The following is a 16,304-nucleotide window of genomic DNA, read 5'->3' as shown; positions in this document are numbered from 1 at the left end:
GATGGGACACGTCACGTGTGTGTTGGGCAGGGGAGAGACTGCATATAACATAACAATGTGCACTTATAATTCGTGTTACCAGGACAACCCCTGAAATTAAAGTGTAGTTACCCCCAACACCATTCATTTATATTTAAAACCTTTCCAGCCTTTAGATGTGGTAATTCTGTGTCAGGTGACAACTCTCACTGACTACTGGGGAAGGGAGCTGTACTGTCACCCCAAGCTCCCCACCATCACTTCCTGTTCTGCAGACACAACGGTATATGACCAGAGGTGTAGTGGGGCGGACACACGTGGGCACTCCGTGCCCTCACTTTTTTCGGGAAGGAGCCATTTACATTACAATGATGCGCATGTGCGCTCTCCATGGATAATACTGTGCCCCCTATTCTTTCTTTACAACTACACTCCTATATATGAGAGGAATTATATCTAAAGGGAGATCCTTGCTTGACCAAGGGTTCCTACTGCATGATTCTCTCATAGATTCTCTATAACTTGTTTTTGCCATAATTTGTTCACATCATCTGAGCCTGAGTGACATGAATATCTCTGCAGGGTGCAGGGTGTGTTCAGATACTGGGCCACTAACACCTCTTGCGGGAATGATCACTGCCACAGAAACTGCTGCAGATAAACACACCATACAAGTTATAAAAACAAAGAAAATTCTTGAACGTATTCCCTATGTAATGTATATAAACCCTGTTTAATAATAATAATTCCTGGTAAATCCCTATCTACACTAATTAACTCTTTCTTCTTCTTCCCCAAGCTATAATTTGTCTGTTGATCCTTATTTTGTTTCTGTTTTCTGCATGTTTTTTAGGTGTCACAAAAAAATCGTGCAAACATGTCATGTTTCCCATGTGGGGTCACGCTCCCAGCAGTAATAGCATACAGAACATAGGGAAGTTGTTTTGGGCTCCTCAGTGACTCTGGCCCTTTCTTTCTCCACCGGCACTCTTCTGGAATGGAGGTCAGAAATCTCTTAGCAGAAATTTTACCTTCTTGTCCGCAGGCAAGCCCCTACGAAGCAGCGACCTCCAATGCAGAAGAGTTCCCAGTGGAGAAAGAAAGGGAAGTCCTTCAAGGCCAATTTTCTTGGGGAGTGAGGGAATCTGTGATGGCAGCAGTTGTCTGCATAGTGTGACGATCGTTCATTTATTGACACAATTGTGCCTGTATATTGTAAGGTGACATGTCAGCACCCAGCATATCACTGCTTGGTGAATGAAAATGTTTCACTCCACAAGCCCCAGCACAAGAAAACTCCCACAATTAGGAGACCCCATTGTGTAGAAGCCATTACCAGGTATTACCATACCAAATGAGGACCAGGATGTCCCACGTGTGCATCCACAAGACACAGCTCCAGGGCACCCCTCTTCCCCAGATAAAGGTAAATCCCAAGACCAAGCTATACAACCCCTGGGCTGTGAGGCCATTGCTGCATTCCTATCAATTAGGACACAAGTCTTAGGCTGGAGGAGTCGGTGTTCCGGCATGCAACCTGATCTAGGTAATGAGCACACTGGACTGAATGTAAGATAGGAAAGCAAAATACTGAAGGATGAAGCCCACAGATGTGTGGGAGGGGGCTTGATGATACATGTAGTCCATCAGACAGATATGGTGGGTGTAGGATACCTGGTGTTTCCTATGTGTGCAGGTACATGGGACTTTTTATTCATAACAAGAAAGGACTATTTGCAAATGTGTAAGAAAATACAACTGGGGTTACACTTAATGAGTGAAATGGCTTTTTTTTCAACTTTAATGTGACACAAAAAAAATCCAAATGTTAAAATAAATGGGAAGACCAATAGTAATAAGAAATGGTTGATTGAATTGACACTGTATAGGTAGATGAAAGGTCACCCCATTTTTGTTAAATCCAACATAAGGGTCACTTCAGGCTAAACCAGCGATTCTCATTCAGGGTTCCTCCAGAGGTTGCTGGGACAGTGGTTGCCAACCTTTTCAGACCGGTGGACCACTAAATTTATTGGGTCTGAACCACCCATGCATGGGAGCCGTGTGTCAATCAAAGGGAAGAAACTTCCCCCATAGTGACATCATGATGCCAGACCCCATCCACTCTCCCATCGCAGGTCTGAGCCTGAGGAGACACAACCCGCCCACCACCCTGGGCCTGCGATGCAAAGGTGTGACATGGTCCACAGGTCTGGCCGGTATGTCCCCCCAAGCCGGATTCTTCTCCTGACCTCCAGCCAGACCCATGGACCACCAAAATTTTCTCACGGACCACTGATTGGCGACCGCTGTGCTAGGGGATCCTTGAGTGGTGTCTCTCAACATTTTTCATTTACATAAAAAGGGTAGACAACCCCCTTTTTACAAAAACAGAAAGGTAAAGCCTCTCCCAATTCAGACTGAATAGGAGCGCAGATCCTCCCGGGATGCCTACGTCACACATCCTGGGGGGCTCCTGGCTGCTCCTTCTGCCATGTCTGAGAAGGAGCAATGTGCAGTGAGGGATTCAGCTCATTTTTTTTCTTCTTACCAGCAGTGTGAGATTGGGTGACATATCAGGAAGACTGGCGCTTCCTCCGCGCTGGGATGAAGAATTCCAGGACGGCGCAGAAACAAAAGGTTCAGCGCCATTGAGGGATTTGGGGCTCCTCCTCCTCCTATGTCACTGTCTGTATCTGTCTGTCATTTTCTACCCCTAATGTACAGCGCTTCATATTTTGTTGGTGCTATATATATATAGTTTATTAATAATTAATAAAGGTATGATTTTTTTTCGTCACTGACACCAGTTATCTTTATGGCTATCAGTAAAGGTGATATTCTTCCTATCCTGTCCATCATACTAATAAACTGTGAGCTGTGGATATAACAATCATTTCTTATATCCACAGCCTAATAACCGCTGTACTGATTGCACACTGCAGTGTCCCCGGTATAAGGCACATACAGGATGCAAGGGTCACTACATGTCATGTAAACAGCGCCCCCCTAGGTGTCAGACACACAGCGCAGGCCCTGCCCCCAGTACGTGTCACGCATTGTCTGTACACAGCGCCCCCTCAGGTCTCTTCCTCACTGCTGACAGCTCCCAGTACTATTTGGGTGGAACTATTTGTCGATGTGTAATCACGTGCTCACGTCCCAGTCATTACGTAGTTCCGGTTGTGGGCGGGGATTGTGGAATTGCCTACGCTGGCACCTCGGCGACTCGGTTTTTACTACTCACACACCCTGCGAGCCAGGTGACCGGTCTCCCGGGAGCTCTTCACCTATCCCGCTATCCATACACTTTACCGCAACCATGGTGGCTAAGCAGAGAATCCGAATGGCAAATGAGAAACACAGCAAGAACATCACACAGAGAGGCAACGTGGCGAAAACCGCGGTATGTGCAGGGTGACGGGAGCGCTATGTCAGCACTATGTGTGCCGTTTCAGGGTAATAACATTGTCTCTCTCCCACAGAGGAACGCCACCGATGAGAAGTCTTCGGTAGGTCCCTGGTTATTGGCTCTCTTCATCTTTGTGGTCTGCGGCTCCGGTAAGTGACTTGTCTTTGTGTGTTTTACCTCCCCGAGGCACCACAAATACCAGCATTCCCTCAGGATGATACCAGCACCCTGTATCTGACATGATAGAGCCAAGGGCAGCTCCATGTCCCTGCATAGTGGTAATGGCAGATTTTATGGACTGACCTCTTCCTGAATTCTGTGTACAACTGTGCCATGTCATACACAACCCATCACTGCCAGCATACACCATCCCAATAGATCTGATCATCTGTGTGATTCTGCGGCACTTTGGATGGGTCAGCATCACCACAGAGATCTTTATATATGTCTGTGTTGTGGGATACTCAGACCAATGTATAGGGGGTGTGGGACCTGTATCCCAATATTACCTAAATTGTTCCCTGAGACCTGACACTTAAGGGTAAATATGATAGGATGCACACCTCCACATATGTTTACTGGAGGTAATATTATAGAATACCTGGTGATCAAAATCTTTCATGAAAATGACAACCACATTAATATTATTAAACAGGATTTATATAGTGCCAACATATTATGAGAGGTTCATTTAATAGAGGTTGCAAATGACAGAGATACAGACAATGACACAGGAGGAGAAGAGGACCCTGCCCTGAAGAGCTTACAATCCACACACCATATGTCAGGAATGCCCTCATGTGTATAGAAATGTTTCCCGTGACCTCATCTCCCAGTGCTGCACACGTATGACTTCCCTTGCTGGCCACAGGACCTCCCAAACACTTTCCCTCCTCTCCTCCTTTCATACATCTTCAGGTTTATCATTCTCTGTGGCAGATGCTGCGGTCTGTGCAGTGTTGCGATATCTCCTGTATCTTATAATCTTTATAGCATCCTTTATATTAGCGTTGCATCTTTAGATTGTTTGTATTGATGTTGCTATAGATCAGTGATTCTCAGTCAGGGTTCCATCAAAGGTTGCTAGGGGTTCCATGAGTAATTGGTGCCTCTAAGGTCAGTTATTATCCACTATAAGTGTGACATTCTTCACACTGACCACCACACTAATGTACTGTGAGCTGTGGATTTATTAATTATAGCAGGGGCTTCTTGATGACCTCAAATGTATTTCAAGGGGATCCTCCATGTTAAAAGAGAGAGAAGAGAAAATTGGACATTACACAATGCTGGGCCGTGTTACCATATGGTAAAACACAATTTCTATCGCTGGCGGTCTAGTTAGTGTTAATCTCCAAAGTCAATATTGCACAATGCTGGGTCACTCTGTGTTGCATGGTATGTCCCGTGTAGAAGTGTGCACTTTATAAACACTCAAGTGATCCCTCTGGTGTTCTAGTAAGTAAGTCAGGTTAAAAAGAAGAAAAAATGCCAAGTTCAACCCCTAGGGAAATAAACAGATCTTATATGGACAGCATGAGTTTGCGTTGGTTTCCTCCAGGTACTCTGGTTTTCTCCCACATTCCAAAAACGTGCAGTTAGATTAACTGGTTTCCCCCCAAAATTGACTACATTGACTAAAATTAGACTGCATTAGGAATTAGCATAGATAAAGAAATTAACATATGACTATTGTAGTGTTACAAGATTATACATTTATAACTTATTTGTAGAGGTTCCCTACATTTAGGTTTACCATCATGTGCCACATCCCGATACAAAATGACCACTTTAGTACTTCAAAAAATCCATTTGGGACTTTTAAGGAACCATATGTTTAATGTTTCTTTTCTTGGAAATTGGAACGAGAAATGTTGAATATGTGGTGCCTTAAAAGTCCCAAATGGATTTTTTTAATGTTATTAGATTGTGAGCCCCTTTGAGGGACAGCTAGTGACTTGACTATGGACTTTGTAAAGCGCTGTGTAATATGTTGGTGCTATATAAATACTGTGTAATGATAATCGCAGATATAAAGCCCTATAAACATAGTTGATCCAGGGGAAGACAAAAAAACCTGGTACATTTTTCTTCCAATAGGGGAAAAAATTCCTTCCTGATTCTGAGGCAATGGGATGTTCCCTGGATCGACATTCTGTTATCTTTACTGTAAAGCTTAGTAAAACCTTTAGTAAGCGTGAGTCTCTGAAAACCAATATAAAAATAATATTGCCATATGTTCAGTCTCCATACATGTGTGCATTCTGTAAATAAACAAGTGATGAGCATATGTTAACATGTATACTACTTAATATTTCCTGATACAACACAATCTGATTTGTAATACAAGTTTGGCAATAATTTCACTTTTTGCCTTTGGTTTTGTGTGTCTGTATTTTTTCTGTGAGCTCACAAAGTCTATTTCTTATCCTGCAGCAATCTTCCAGATCATCCAGAGCATCAGGATGGGCATGTAAAAAGTCTGCTTGCAGATGGTTATCGTTCTCCTGTGAAGTATAACATGAACTCTTTAACTTTTTTTTTTTCTGTTGATCGGGACAAGGAAAAACAAAACCACGGATTTCACATAACGGTTGCAGAATGACGACTCTTCAATCTGTTATTCAAGTCATTCCAGATGATTCCACCAAAAGTCATTCCATGTTTTCTAATCCATACCACAGTGCCTTCAGAGAGCACCATATGCATAAAGAGCAATAAAGGCAGTTGTGCTATTGTGGAGCTACTTCTTCAGTGAACTGTCAATTCAGTGTGGAACTAATTTGTATGCAATGTAGATACATTTAGTTTGAATAGATCATGTGTTAAAAGCTATTTGTGTTAAATATTCTACCTTTTTAATGTATAAATTGGTTACTTTTTAATTTAAAAAAAATTGAAAGCTGGAAGACTGGTTCCTAAGTAATTTGATCATTCTCTACATGCTGCAGGGAAACATACACCACATGTCATCCTCATTTAGAATATGTCATGTAGTTTTGGAGATGGTTTAGTGCAAAATGCTATGCTGCAGCAGCTTTGTGCATAGTGTTATGTAAGTTATAAAGAGTAAGATACTTTCTGATGCCAATACACCTTTTAATATACCCCTCCCTCTTATACATCCGCATGGTGGAGTGTGCTTTAGGATTCAAGAAAACTTCTCTTGGAGTGGGGATGTACCATGGTTTTTATTTGCCCAATTTCCTCCTTACAGCAGGCTCAGCCTCTTCCAGAAGTTGCTCCAATTGCAGACACTGCTCTTGCCACAATGCAAAACCCATTACCCTGCATTGTAAGGGGGAGGAAGCCCAGTGGTCATGGCCCATTGTTGTTAGATGGGAGTTGGGGTAAGGTAAATAAAATGCTGGTTATGTTTGCACCTAGACTTAAATGAACATTTAACTGTTAAAGTGTGAGAGAAGCTCCTCCAAGAGTATTTTCTTTCCTCCTGAAGTTCAGCTTTAACCAGGAGGTGAAGTTCTGGGAAAAGGACACTTTCAAACTGTGGAAATATTTGGCTTTGTTTGTAGTTTATATCTGCTTTTTCTGCATGCAAAACAACTCAGTTGCCATTCAACTTGATTACCTTTTGGTTATTACGTACCTTTTATTTTTCACGTATTAGTGAAATGAAGGTTAGCAACACAGTCTGAACAGAGACTGCAAATAACTAAAGGTATTGTAACAAAATGTGATGTGCAGCAAAAGCAGTGTACAATTGCTGCATTTTTTTAAAAATACAAATAAAACTTGACAAAAAACACTCACTGGTATGTAGAAGTAGTTATTTAATCACTCAGTTTAAAAAATATGAACAAGATAAAGGTCCCCATATTCACCAGAAGTATATTGATCACTTCCTAGGCTTGCTGTCACTGGAAATGGCTAAGAGGCTTGGTGAAACTTGGGAAGAACAACGTGTGACTGATCATTTGCTCCTCTGCATAAATATTATTAAACAGGATTTGTATAGTGCCAACATATTATGCAGAGCTGTACAAACAATTTGAATGCTAAATGTCCACGTTGGCTGAGGCTTTTGTCACAATCCAGCTATGGATAAAGTTGCTGTATTGGACCCTGTATATGTATACGCACTTTTGTGGTGTCCGATCATATGTATACATATGTTATACTATGATGATGATGATAGCTCATCTGTTAATACTGCAGAGAGCATTGCAAGGATCAGAGAAAATAATGGGAGTAGAATGGCATATGGAGTGCAATAATTACTTATGTCATTCTGGGGATATATTAGGAAGCAATGACAGTTCATTGCACAAACTTGTGTGATGTACATTTTAGGTGTCAATAGGAATAAATGCCAATGCAGTGCACCTATACATGTGGTGGGTTACAATACCTTACAAGTTAGTTTTTTATCGCTTTAAAATCTGCACCCAGTCTATCCATTCTGCAATATAGGGGTTCAAAGTAATAGGCACTGTGGATGGTCACACGTACATTGACATGGGCTAGCAATGCAACGGGTGTTTGCGTGTTCATTGTGGCTCTGTAACACATAAGTAGATTGGACATGATCGTTTGTAAAATTGATGCTCTGCCAAGATTCTGTGGGAGTCAGTCAAACTAAGGATTAGTTCCTGACATTGTGGAGGTGCAACAAGCACAGGTATATCCATGACTGCCCATGCTTCACTACTGGTGACTTTCTTGTCTATGACCAACTTAGATAAAGAAAATAAGACGTGGAATTTATTATAACCAATACCTGATCTGAACAGAACATCTTAAGGCAGAAACCATATAATGAAGAGTGAATGTTTAAGTTAAGACTTAAAGATAAAAGGGTACAAGGTACACTGTTAGGCTCACACAGGTGGTGAGGTCCAGGGCTGATTTCGGTCTCTAACATTCGTGTTTACAGTTGAGATGCTACATGAAGCATATCACCCGCGCGGCTCCCTGTGGGGAAAGACCTGCTGCTATACATCAAAACACTGATTCATTTAGAACCACAGCAGCAATTGGAGCTGCTGGCAAGGTGCCAACAGCCAGGAGTTGCCTGGGAATGTCTGTTCCCACCACCTGTCTAAATTTAGCCTTCTGTAAGGTGCTGTATACTGACAGCCTAACAAAGTATCGATTTCCAAAATTATTATTAAACAGTATTTATATATTTATTTATAGTATGCAGTGCTGTACATTAAATAATGTTTGCAAATGACAGACAGTGACACAGAAGGAGGAGAGGACCCTGCCCAGAAGAGCTTACAATCTAGGTGGTGGGGGAAGTATCACCTAGTGGGGGATTATTTTGTCAAGGGCAGACCTCTAGGCTTGTCCATGTGATAAATTCCAGTCTCGCCCCTAAACATGCAATCATTTGCACTTATCAGATATACCAAAATGCTTACAATGGTTTATTAAACAGACTAAACAGCAGACTGCCATTGTTAGGGTTTACATAACGTTTAACAGAGCTGACACAATTCAGTGAGGAATGTAATTGAGGTGACTGAGAAATCAAATAAAAACAAATTAGATGGATTACTGCTAATCAATATATCAACCTTACATATAAAAATGTAACTAATTGTCACCTATAAAGACAGAAATCGTCTTAGCCAGCAAAGGACATTCCGCTTTCCCTTTGGATTGATTAGTTAGACCCTTTGTGAAGTTTTTATTGCAGTCTTCGTCCCCACTGATGTGTTAAGCTAAGTACACACGTCCAATGGTTCTCGCCCGAGAATCTGGCGTGTGCACAGCGCCCCTCGTCCTTTGTCCAAACGACCATCTTGGCATATCCATGGACGATGGACGACGAATGATCCTAATGCAAGGACAAAGAGAAAGTGCCGCGCAGTGGGATGCTGCTCGGTCTTTCTCCCCCTCCCCTCTCCATAGAGTAGAACGGTGCTATATGTACAGCATTGTTCATGCATCGTGCAGTGCTAGATCCTTTCCAACGACTATAATTGCATGCGTGTATGCGGCTTAAGTTATGACCATTGACCGATAAAGGTGAACAGAAATTCAAACATTTAGGGTTGTTAATAGGGAGTAAATTATTATTAGCTCTCTAAGACCTAGTCTCCACTGTGTAAGGCTGCGTACACACATGCAATTTTTGTCATGAAAGAGGGTTACCAGAGACAATTACACATGAATGAATGAGCGCTGTACAAGCATTGCCATTCTGTTTTATGGAGCAAGAAGGAGGGAAAATGAGTGAGCTGTGCTCTCCTCTCTTGACTTATATAGCGGTCATTCCCCATCAATCCTTCATGGATTCATCCTGACCGCTGTACACATGTCAGAATCTCACCCGAGAGGGGCACACCTGTTTCTATTAGACCATCCTTCATACGTGTACAGTGAAACAAAATTTACTTGGCTGTAATTCTGATTCTCCAATTAGAATGCTTCAGTGACTCCTGACCTGAAACCTCACAGTATGCAGATCAGCAAAGTCAGAAAACTGAATCTACGTACCCCTTCCTGAAAGTGGAACCACCTTGTCTTATGTCTTTACCAGAGCTGACATTTTAACCCTGTGGTTTTCTGGGTCCGGGATCTTTGACAATCTTGCTTGGCCAGGCCAGGTTGGTGTACCTCCCGCACATAGGCACAGGAGTTCATTCATTTACAACACCTGGGTATGCCGGGATCGTACCCTAAGCTGAGCATTCATTCTATAAAAGATATAAAGGTAGGTAAGATACATAGCCTGTCCTTCAGTAAAAAAAGCAGCCTTCTCACAATTTTCAAATTTTTATGTTTGGTTCCATTGGTAAAGCATACCTAAACTCAGAATTTTCACTTTACATAATGTAGACAACCCAAAAGTAAAAATTCTGTTTGTTTTCATTTTAAGTGCAATGCCTTTTAAAAAAAAAAAAAAAAGGGTGAAGCACTGCTTCCTAATTCTCGGCCGCCTAGGTGATCGTGAATGAATGGCAGCGCAAAGTCTCCCGGGATACCTACGTCACACATCCTGGGACTCTTATGGGCGCTCTTTCTGTGCATGCCCGAGATTCCTTTTTGGAGCCTTTTTTGCGCAAAGATAAAAATTTGCCGATCTCACATATCCGCAGTGAGATGGGCAAATTTTTTTTGCCATGTGGGATTAAAGGTAAGTGTATTTTTTGCTGTTTTGAGTTTAGTTTTTCTTTAAGCATTATTTGTTTCTCTCAGTATGCAGCCTAAAGCTTTCTCAAAGCCAACAGAAACTGAAGCCTCATTCCCTGACTCCAGAACAGGAAGTGAAGGGAAATCTCCTGCTATTTATGTTGCCACCTCCAACTTTCTGGAACATTAGTAAACAAATAAATAAAAACACCCATAGAAAATTACACAAAGCCACTGGAGAGCTAAGGATGTCTTTTCAGCATGAATTGGAGATCTATTTCCCCAGATCTTGCTGGAAGAACACTAAGCGTAGGTGACTAAGAAGAAGACCAGACTACAAGAGGTAGCCGGGGACAACTGAGTATTCTAACTTTTTTCATTATTTTTGCTGCAGTTATGCAAGGGGTGGGTAAAATGTAAACTTTATAGGTGCAAGGTCAACTTCAAATGGGAAACAAGCAGAAGGAAACAGCAAAAGGAGAACAAGTTTTACCGCTTCCCTACCTTAAAACATATTACCAACTTAATATGAAATTTTATCATTTTTTTTTTTTTAAAGAATGTATATTGTCAAACAAGACAGATCACTTAATCCTTATTTGGTATAACTATTGATTTGGGTAGTGAATAGGTACATTTCTGGGCTCTGATTCCTTATAACTAAAAAATATACTGATTGAAAATTCATCCTGTTTATAAATAGGCTTTAGTTTTTTTTTCCCTGGCCAAAACAAGTACAGGTAGTCTCCGGGTTACATACGAGATAGGGACTGTAGGTTTGTTCTTAAGTTGAATGTGTATGTAAGTCGGAACAGGTGCATTATTTTACAAAATGCAATTAGGACAGATGTTTGTCTCAATATATTATTGGGCAGTGTGGTGTCAGTTACTGTATAATATCCTCACTGTGAGTTAATCACAAACAAAGCAAAAAAAAAATCTTTATGGAGCCTAGACATTCATTAACTTCTGCAGGAAGCTGTGCTTTGATATGCAAAAAGAAACAACTGCAGAGTTTGTCTTGGTCATTAAAGAGTTACAAGAGGCTGCAGAAGAGCTCAGCCTTTAAGATCACCCACAACCTCAGCTGTGTTTAGCATACGATTTCTTCTGCAAGTCATGCAAACTGCCCCCTTCAAGCCTTTGTTCTGCACACAGGGAGCAGGGAAGCCCCGTTCGTATTTAGGAGACGTCCGTATGTCAGAAGTTTTACATTAGTGTCACATATATGGTGTCATCAGCAGGCACTTTGGCTGTTACTTCTGTCAAAAACCTCGACCCCCTGGTGACTTTGTTGATGATTTTGGTAAAGTTTTTCGGGGTTTTGTTCCTCTTTAGATGCATACAAGTTGTTTTAGCTGCCAACTGAATTGTATTTATATCTATCCATTCCTGAAATTTACACTGTCCTTTCTGACATTACATCCAGGTTGGTGATCTGACTTTAGGTCACTTTCCTGTCCCTAGTCTGTAATTGGACAGTTAGGGAGCAGCAGCATTCTGATTATTCCTTGCTCCCCTTTTTCCTCCTATAAACATGGTTCTTTTAACATACAGTACAACTGATTGGCTGGTTATAGATGGGCAGTGTTCTAGCCATGAACCACTATAGAAGAAACTATAGTTCTGCAATTAAAAAAATGCGAGCTGGTAGGATTTTTTTTGCATAAGAGACAGGTGATGTCCCTTCTGTAATAAAACATGCTTACCTGCCTGATCATCATTTTCTTTTCATAGTGCATTGAGCTGCAGCCTGACCAATTAAGTTAAGACTCCCAGAAAAAAAGAAAAACTATGTTATCACCTGCCATGGAGCGAGGTCAGGTGAGTTTAAATTGTGGTGAGAAAAAATTGTGACCAGGCAGGTAAGCTTATTGCGGCATTGCTTGTCCTTTATCCAATAAACGACCTGTCTGGTTGTCATTTGTTTTGATGGTTTAGTTTCACTTTAAGTCCATAGATCCACTTACATCTCTGTTCAATGGCTCTGCATAAAGCAGATCTATACTCACCTATCCTGTGATGATTGCCATTTTTTTGCTGATATTTGGAACTTTGCCAGGTCTTTTTACATGTGTGGTAGTTTCTTTGTCCCGACACATGCTCAAATTGTACCCTGAACTGCACATAATCAGGAAAAAAGATTGTAATCAGAAGGGTTAGAGTCCGTTATTATAGAAGGGACTCTCTACTGCAGGGGTGGGCAAACTTTTTGGACTAGTAGGCTAGGAGGTTAGGAAGGCACACTAGGCCAGGAGAAACAAGGTGTCCAAGGAAAGGTTTTTTCCAACCGTGACTGCAAGTGAGCAGCCTCAGTCTTCCGCGGTGTCGTCTCTGTACGTGTGAGTGTGCTTGGCATCAAAATGCCCCTTGAGCTTCAACCGCATGAAAGTGCTGTTGGTTTTGTTGCACACTAAACACAGGGCTTTGTTGGCACATTGGACGGAGAATAATTCGGGTTGAAGACACGACATTCAAGGTCAACCTTTTTGGAGACTGGTCGCTGCGCGTTGCTTCTGCTCTTTAGGCATGGTAATTGGGGTTACCATGTGGGAAAGCGATGATATTGATATCGCGGGAACTCGCGATAACACGAAAGATCAATTAGACCGGATCCAGCAATAAATAACAAGGGGGGCGTTAGTCCGGACTGGAATACTGCCTAGACTGTATCTGTCCTAAAGGCCTGTGTTTGCCTACCTCTGCTAGTCTGCAATAAAAAGCTGGCCAACTTGCACATTTCTACATTTTATGTTAAAGTTCAACTTTAAAACTAAAGACAAAAGTCTAAGTAAAAACTACAGTTTTCCTATGTGATAACAATCACCTGTAACTGCCGCTTATTATTTCCCATTACATCAGGAAAAGCACAATAATCATAAGTGAAACTTTTATTGGTTCATAGCCAGTCTGGTATACAAAGAGAGGTACACCAGCACCACCGTGTGGACACTTGTGTGAACATGCAATTCAAACATCTGCAACTACTGTTATTTCAGGTGAACACATGGAGGCAGCACTGAGCCATAAACCTCAATGCAGAGGGTGCATTGTCAAAAGTTATTAGTAAAGTACTTGAAGAGTATTGCAACAGATGATCTATTTGTAAGGAGTAAGGAAAATGTAGGTGATTTGATAAATATGAATTTAAATTACAATATATATTATGGGGATTACTATTGTGTAACTTCAAACCTACCAATTATTAGATAAATAAATAGGTAAATAAGCAAAGGGCACATGCCTACTGTATCTCTATAGTTCTGTAAAACACAAAGTAATATTCTAAAGAAATGTTTCCTGATCTTTTTAACACGGGGGAACCCCTTGATATAACCTTCACATCTTAGAGAGCCTCGGTTGTAATTACCATCTCTTAGATTGTAAGCTCTTCGGGGCAGGGTTCTCTCCTCCTTCGGGGCAGGGTCCTCTCCTGTGTCACTGTCTGTATTCATCTGTCATTTGCAACCCCTATTTATTGTACAGCGCTGCATAATATGTTGGCGCTATATAAATCCTGTTTGTTATTATTATTATTATTAATAATAATAATATTAATAATATTATCCACAGCTCACAGTACATTAGTGTGGTGGTCAGTAGTGATAATTTCTCTTACATTACTGACCATTGGAAATAATGTTAAACAGACCTGGGAAGCACAAACTGCTCATTGCAAGGAACCCTGGTTGTGAAACACTGCTGTAAACTGTGCCCATTGAGTCAATTCACCTTTTCAGTTTTAAGAACTGGATCTCTATTCCAGTGAATTGAAGTACTGAGGCTATACCATGAATGCATAGGTCAGAAGATTTTGGCTGCTGTGTGACACCATGCAAGCATCATAACATCTTTTCTTTTTAACAGCTCAGTCCTGAAAAGTGGCTTGGCATTTTAACACTATGATGGTAAGTAATCTGGAGATGTCTCTAATGCAGTTTAGACAGTAGTAAAAATTGAACTTATTGACCTTAATTGCAAATGGCATCATTGTATCACCCAATGAGACAGTTCATAAATAATTAGGGCAGATCTCTCTATTGGGTAACAATGTTTGCTTCCATTCATTGATTCTCCCTATTGCAGAGAAATGTTGGGAAACTTCTGTATGACTTGAGAAAGAAAGATAAAGCTTCTCCTAATAGATCCAATCAAGATCTGATGCCATTATTAATATTATTATTATTATAAATATTAAACAGGATGTTTTTAGCGCCAACATATTACGCAGCGCTGTACATTAAATAGCGGGTGACACAGGATGAGGAGAGGGCCATATCCCTAATATTGAAAAAGAGACAAAAAAGGAAAATGAGTCTTTGATGATTCAAAAGAACCGCAGAAATGAATAGTAGGGAATTTCTGGCTTAAACTATATCAGTTGCATGATCCAATGTTTATTTGCAAATTATTAAAACCAGAATATCGTCCATGTTTAGACTTATGCAATTGTACAGTGTTCTATAAGTGGCAATAACAACAATAGGTTAGATTAAGCTGGTAATCAAAATCGGGGTGCTTGTTTATCATATGTTCACAACACGTTTTGCAGGCCCGCTTTCTCAGGGGATGAAGGAGAAGCCTGTGGGACTATTAGTGGCCTTGGAGATGGTCATGCATAATCATGTAGAAACAACCAGAAAATTAAATAATTGTTTACTGGATGACATCTTAGGGTAAGTAAAGATGTTGCTGACAGTAAAGTTTTTCCACAGTAAAACAAGTTAACCAGCTATCTTTCTGATGCCATATCACCCATGCTATTTGTCATCACAGTAACAGGGTATGCCTGTGGGTCTTCTGAGTCATCAAAGACCCATTTTCTTTTTCTATCTATGTTTTTCAAAATTTCTGCATTATACAGCCATTCCTTGACACTTCGTTAGGAGATAAGCGAAAAATGAGTTTACCCCCATTTGCCATGTTTTATCCAACCAGCAAACTATATCACACCGAGTCTGAGCACAGACAAAATCTTACTCCTGACTGGTAAATATTTGTCTATAGTCAGCCTTCCGGGCACTGATCCTACAGGTAAGATCTAATTCTATATGTAAAGGGAGATAGATTCAGACAGCTCACTTGCTGTTAATAAGCACTATCAACAGTGACACAGTAAGCCTATTTACCATGATTTTAACAGGATCAGGGAACAATGGCTTGCATTCAACCGTATAGCAAACACAAATGTCATGCCAAGCTCCTCACTATCTGTCAAGGAATGGGACCTTTTCCAAATACATGTGAATCTGAATCTGAATCTTATCCTTGGCTGTTAGATGAATCAGTTCCTCCTAGCACTAGGGTCCAATCAAGGGATGTTATGGTAAAGGAGATTAACAAGATTAGAATGTTGGGGAAGGTTCAAAGAAGTTACACACTAAAATTTATAAAAGAAAACTGTTTCTATAATGATCATTTTTGATCGATATTTGGACAGAATCTGAGTTGAAATTAATCAGGCAAGAAAGGTTTATTTTGTTTATTGGTTAAGTAACACAATCAAACTAAAAACACTTTTTGTGCTTCGATCATTCAGAGCTTTTAAGAACAAAAAGGGGACTTTTATGTTACTGAACTGTTGTTGAAGAAATGTGAAATGGGGAGCACAACATTTATTCCAGTCACATCATGTTATCCATGGTTCTTTCCCCACATGTGTCTGGCTGTGGCCCTCCTTTTCTTTTTCCCCTTTGTTTGCTTTCAGACAAAGGTAAATATATCAGTCGGGTTACTGAAGAAACCTTGTGATGGGAGAGGAGTCTCTCAGACAAAGTGATTAGGATGCTCTTCTCTAGCAGAAAGCAGGTCA

At 40.8% G+C, this 16,304-nt stretch overlaps 1 protein-coding gene across 1 annotated transcript; it reads left to right on the top strand.

The window, feature by feature from the left end:
• The first annotated feature begins 3,154 nt into the window (after positions 1 to 3,154).
• Positions 3,155 to 7,157, top strand: SERP1 (stress associated endoplasmic reticulum protein 1). Its single transcript, XM_072407942.1, has 3 exons — positions 3,155 to 3,385; positions 3,465 to 3,540; positions 5,828 to 7,157. Exons 1-3 carry the CDS (start codon positions 3,302 to 3,304, stop codon positions 5,866 to 5,868), a joined length of 201 nt encoding a protein of 66 aa, XP_072264043.1. The 5' UTR covers positions 3,155 to 3,301; the 3' UTR covers positions 5,869 to 7,157.
• The last annotated feature ends 9,147 nt before the right edge of the window (positions 7,158 to 16,304 follow it).

This window comes from Pyxicephalus adspersus, chromosome 4 (assembly GCF_032062135.1).
Source record: "Pyxicephalus adspersus chromosome 4, UCB_Pads_2.0, whole genome shotgun sequence".
Classification (NCBI taxonomy): domain Eukaryota; kingdom Metazoa; phylum Chordata; class Amphibia; order Anura; family Pyxicephalidae; genus Pyxicephalus; species Pyxicephalus adspersus.
Note: the sequence above shows the minus strand (reverse complement) of the source record. Positions and strands in the feature narration are given on the sequence as shown.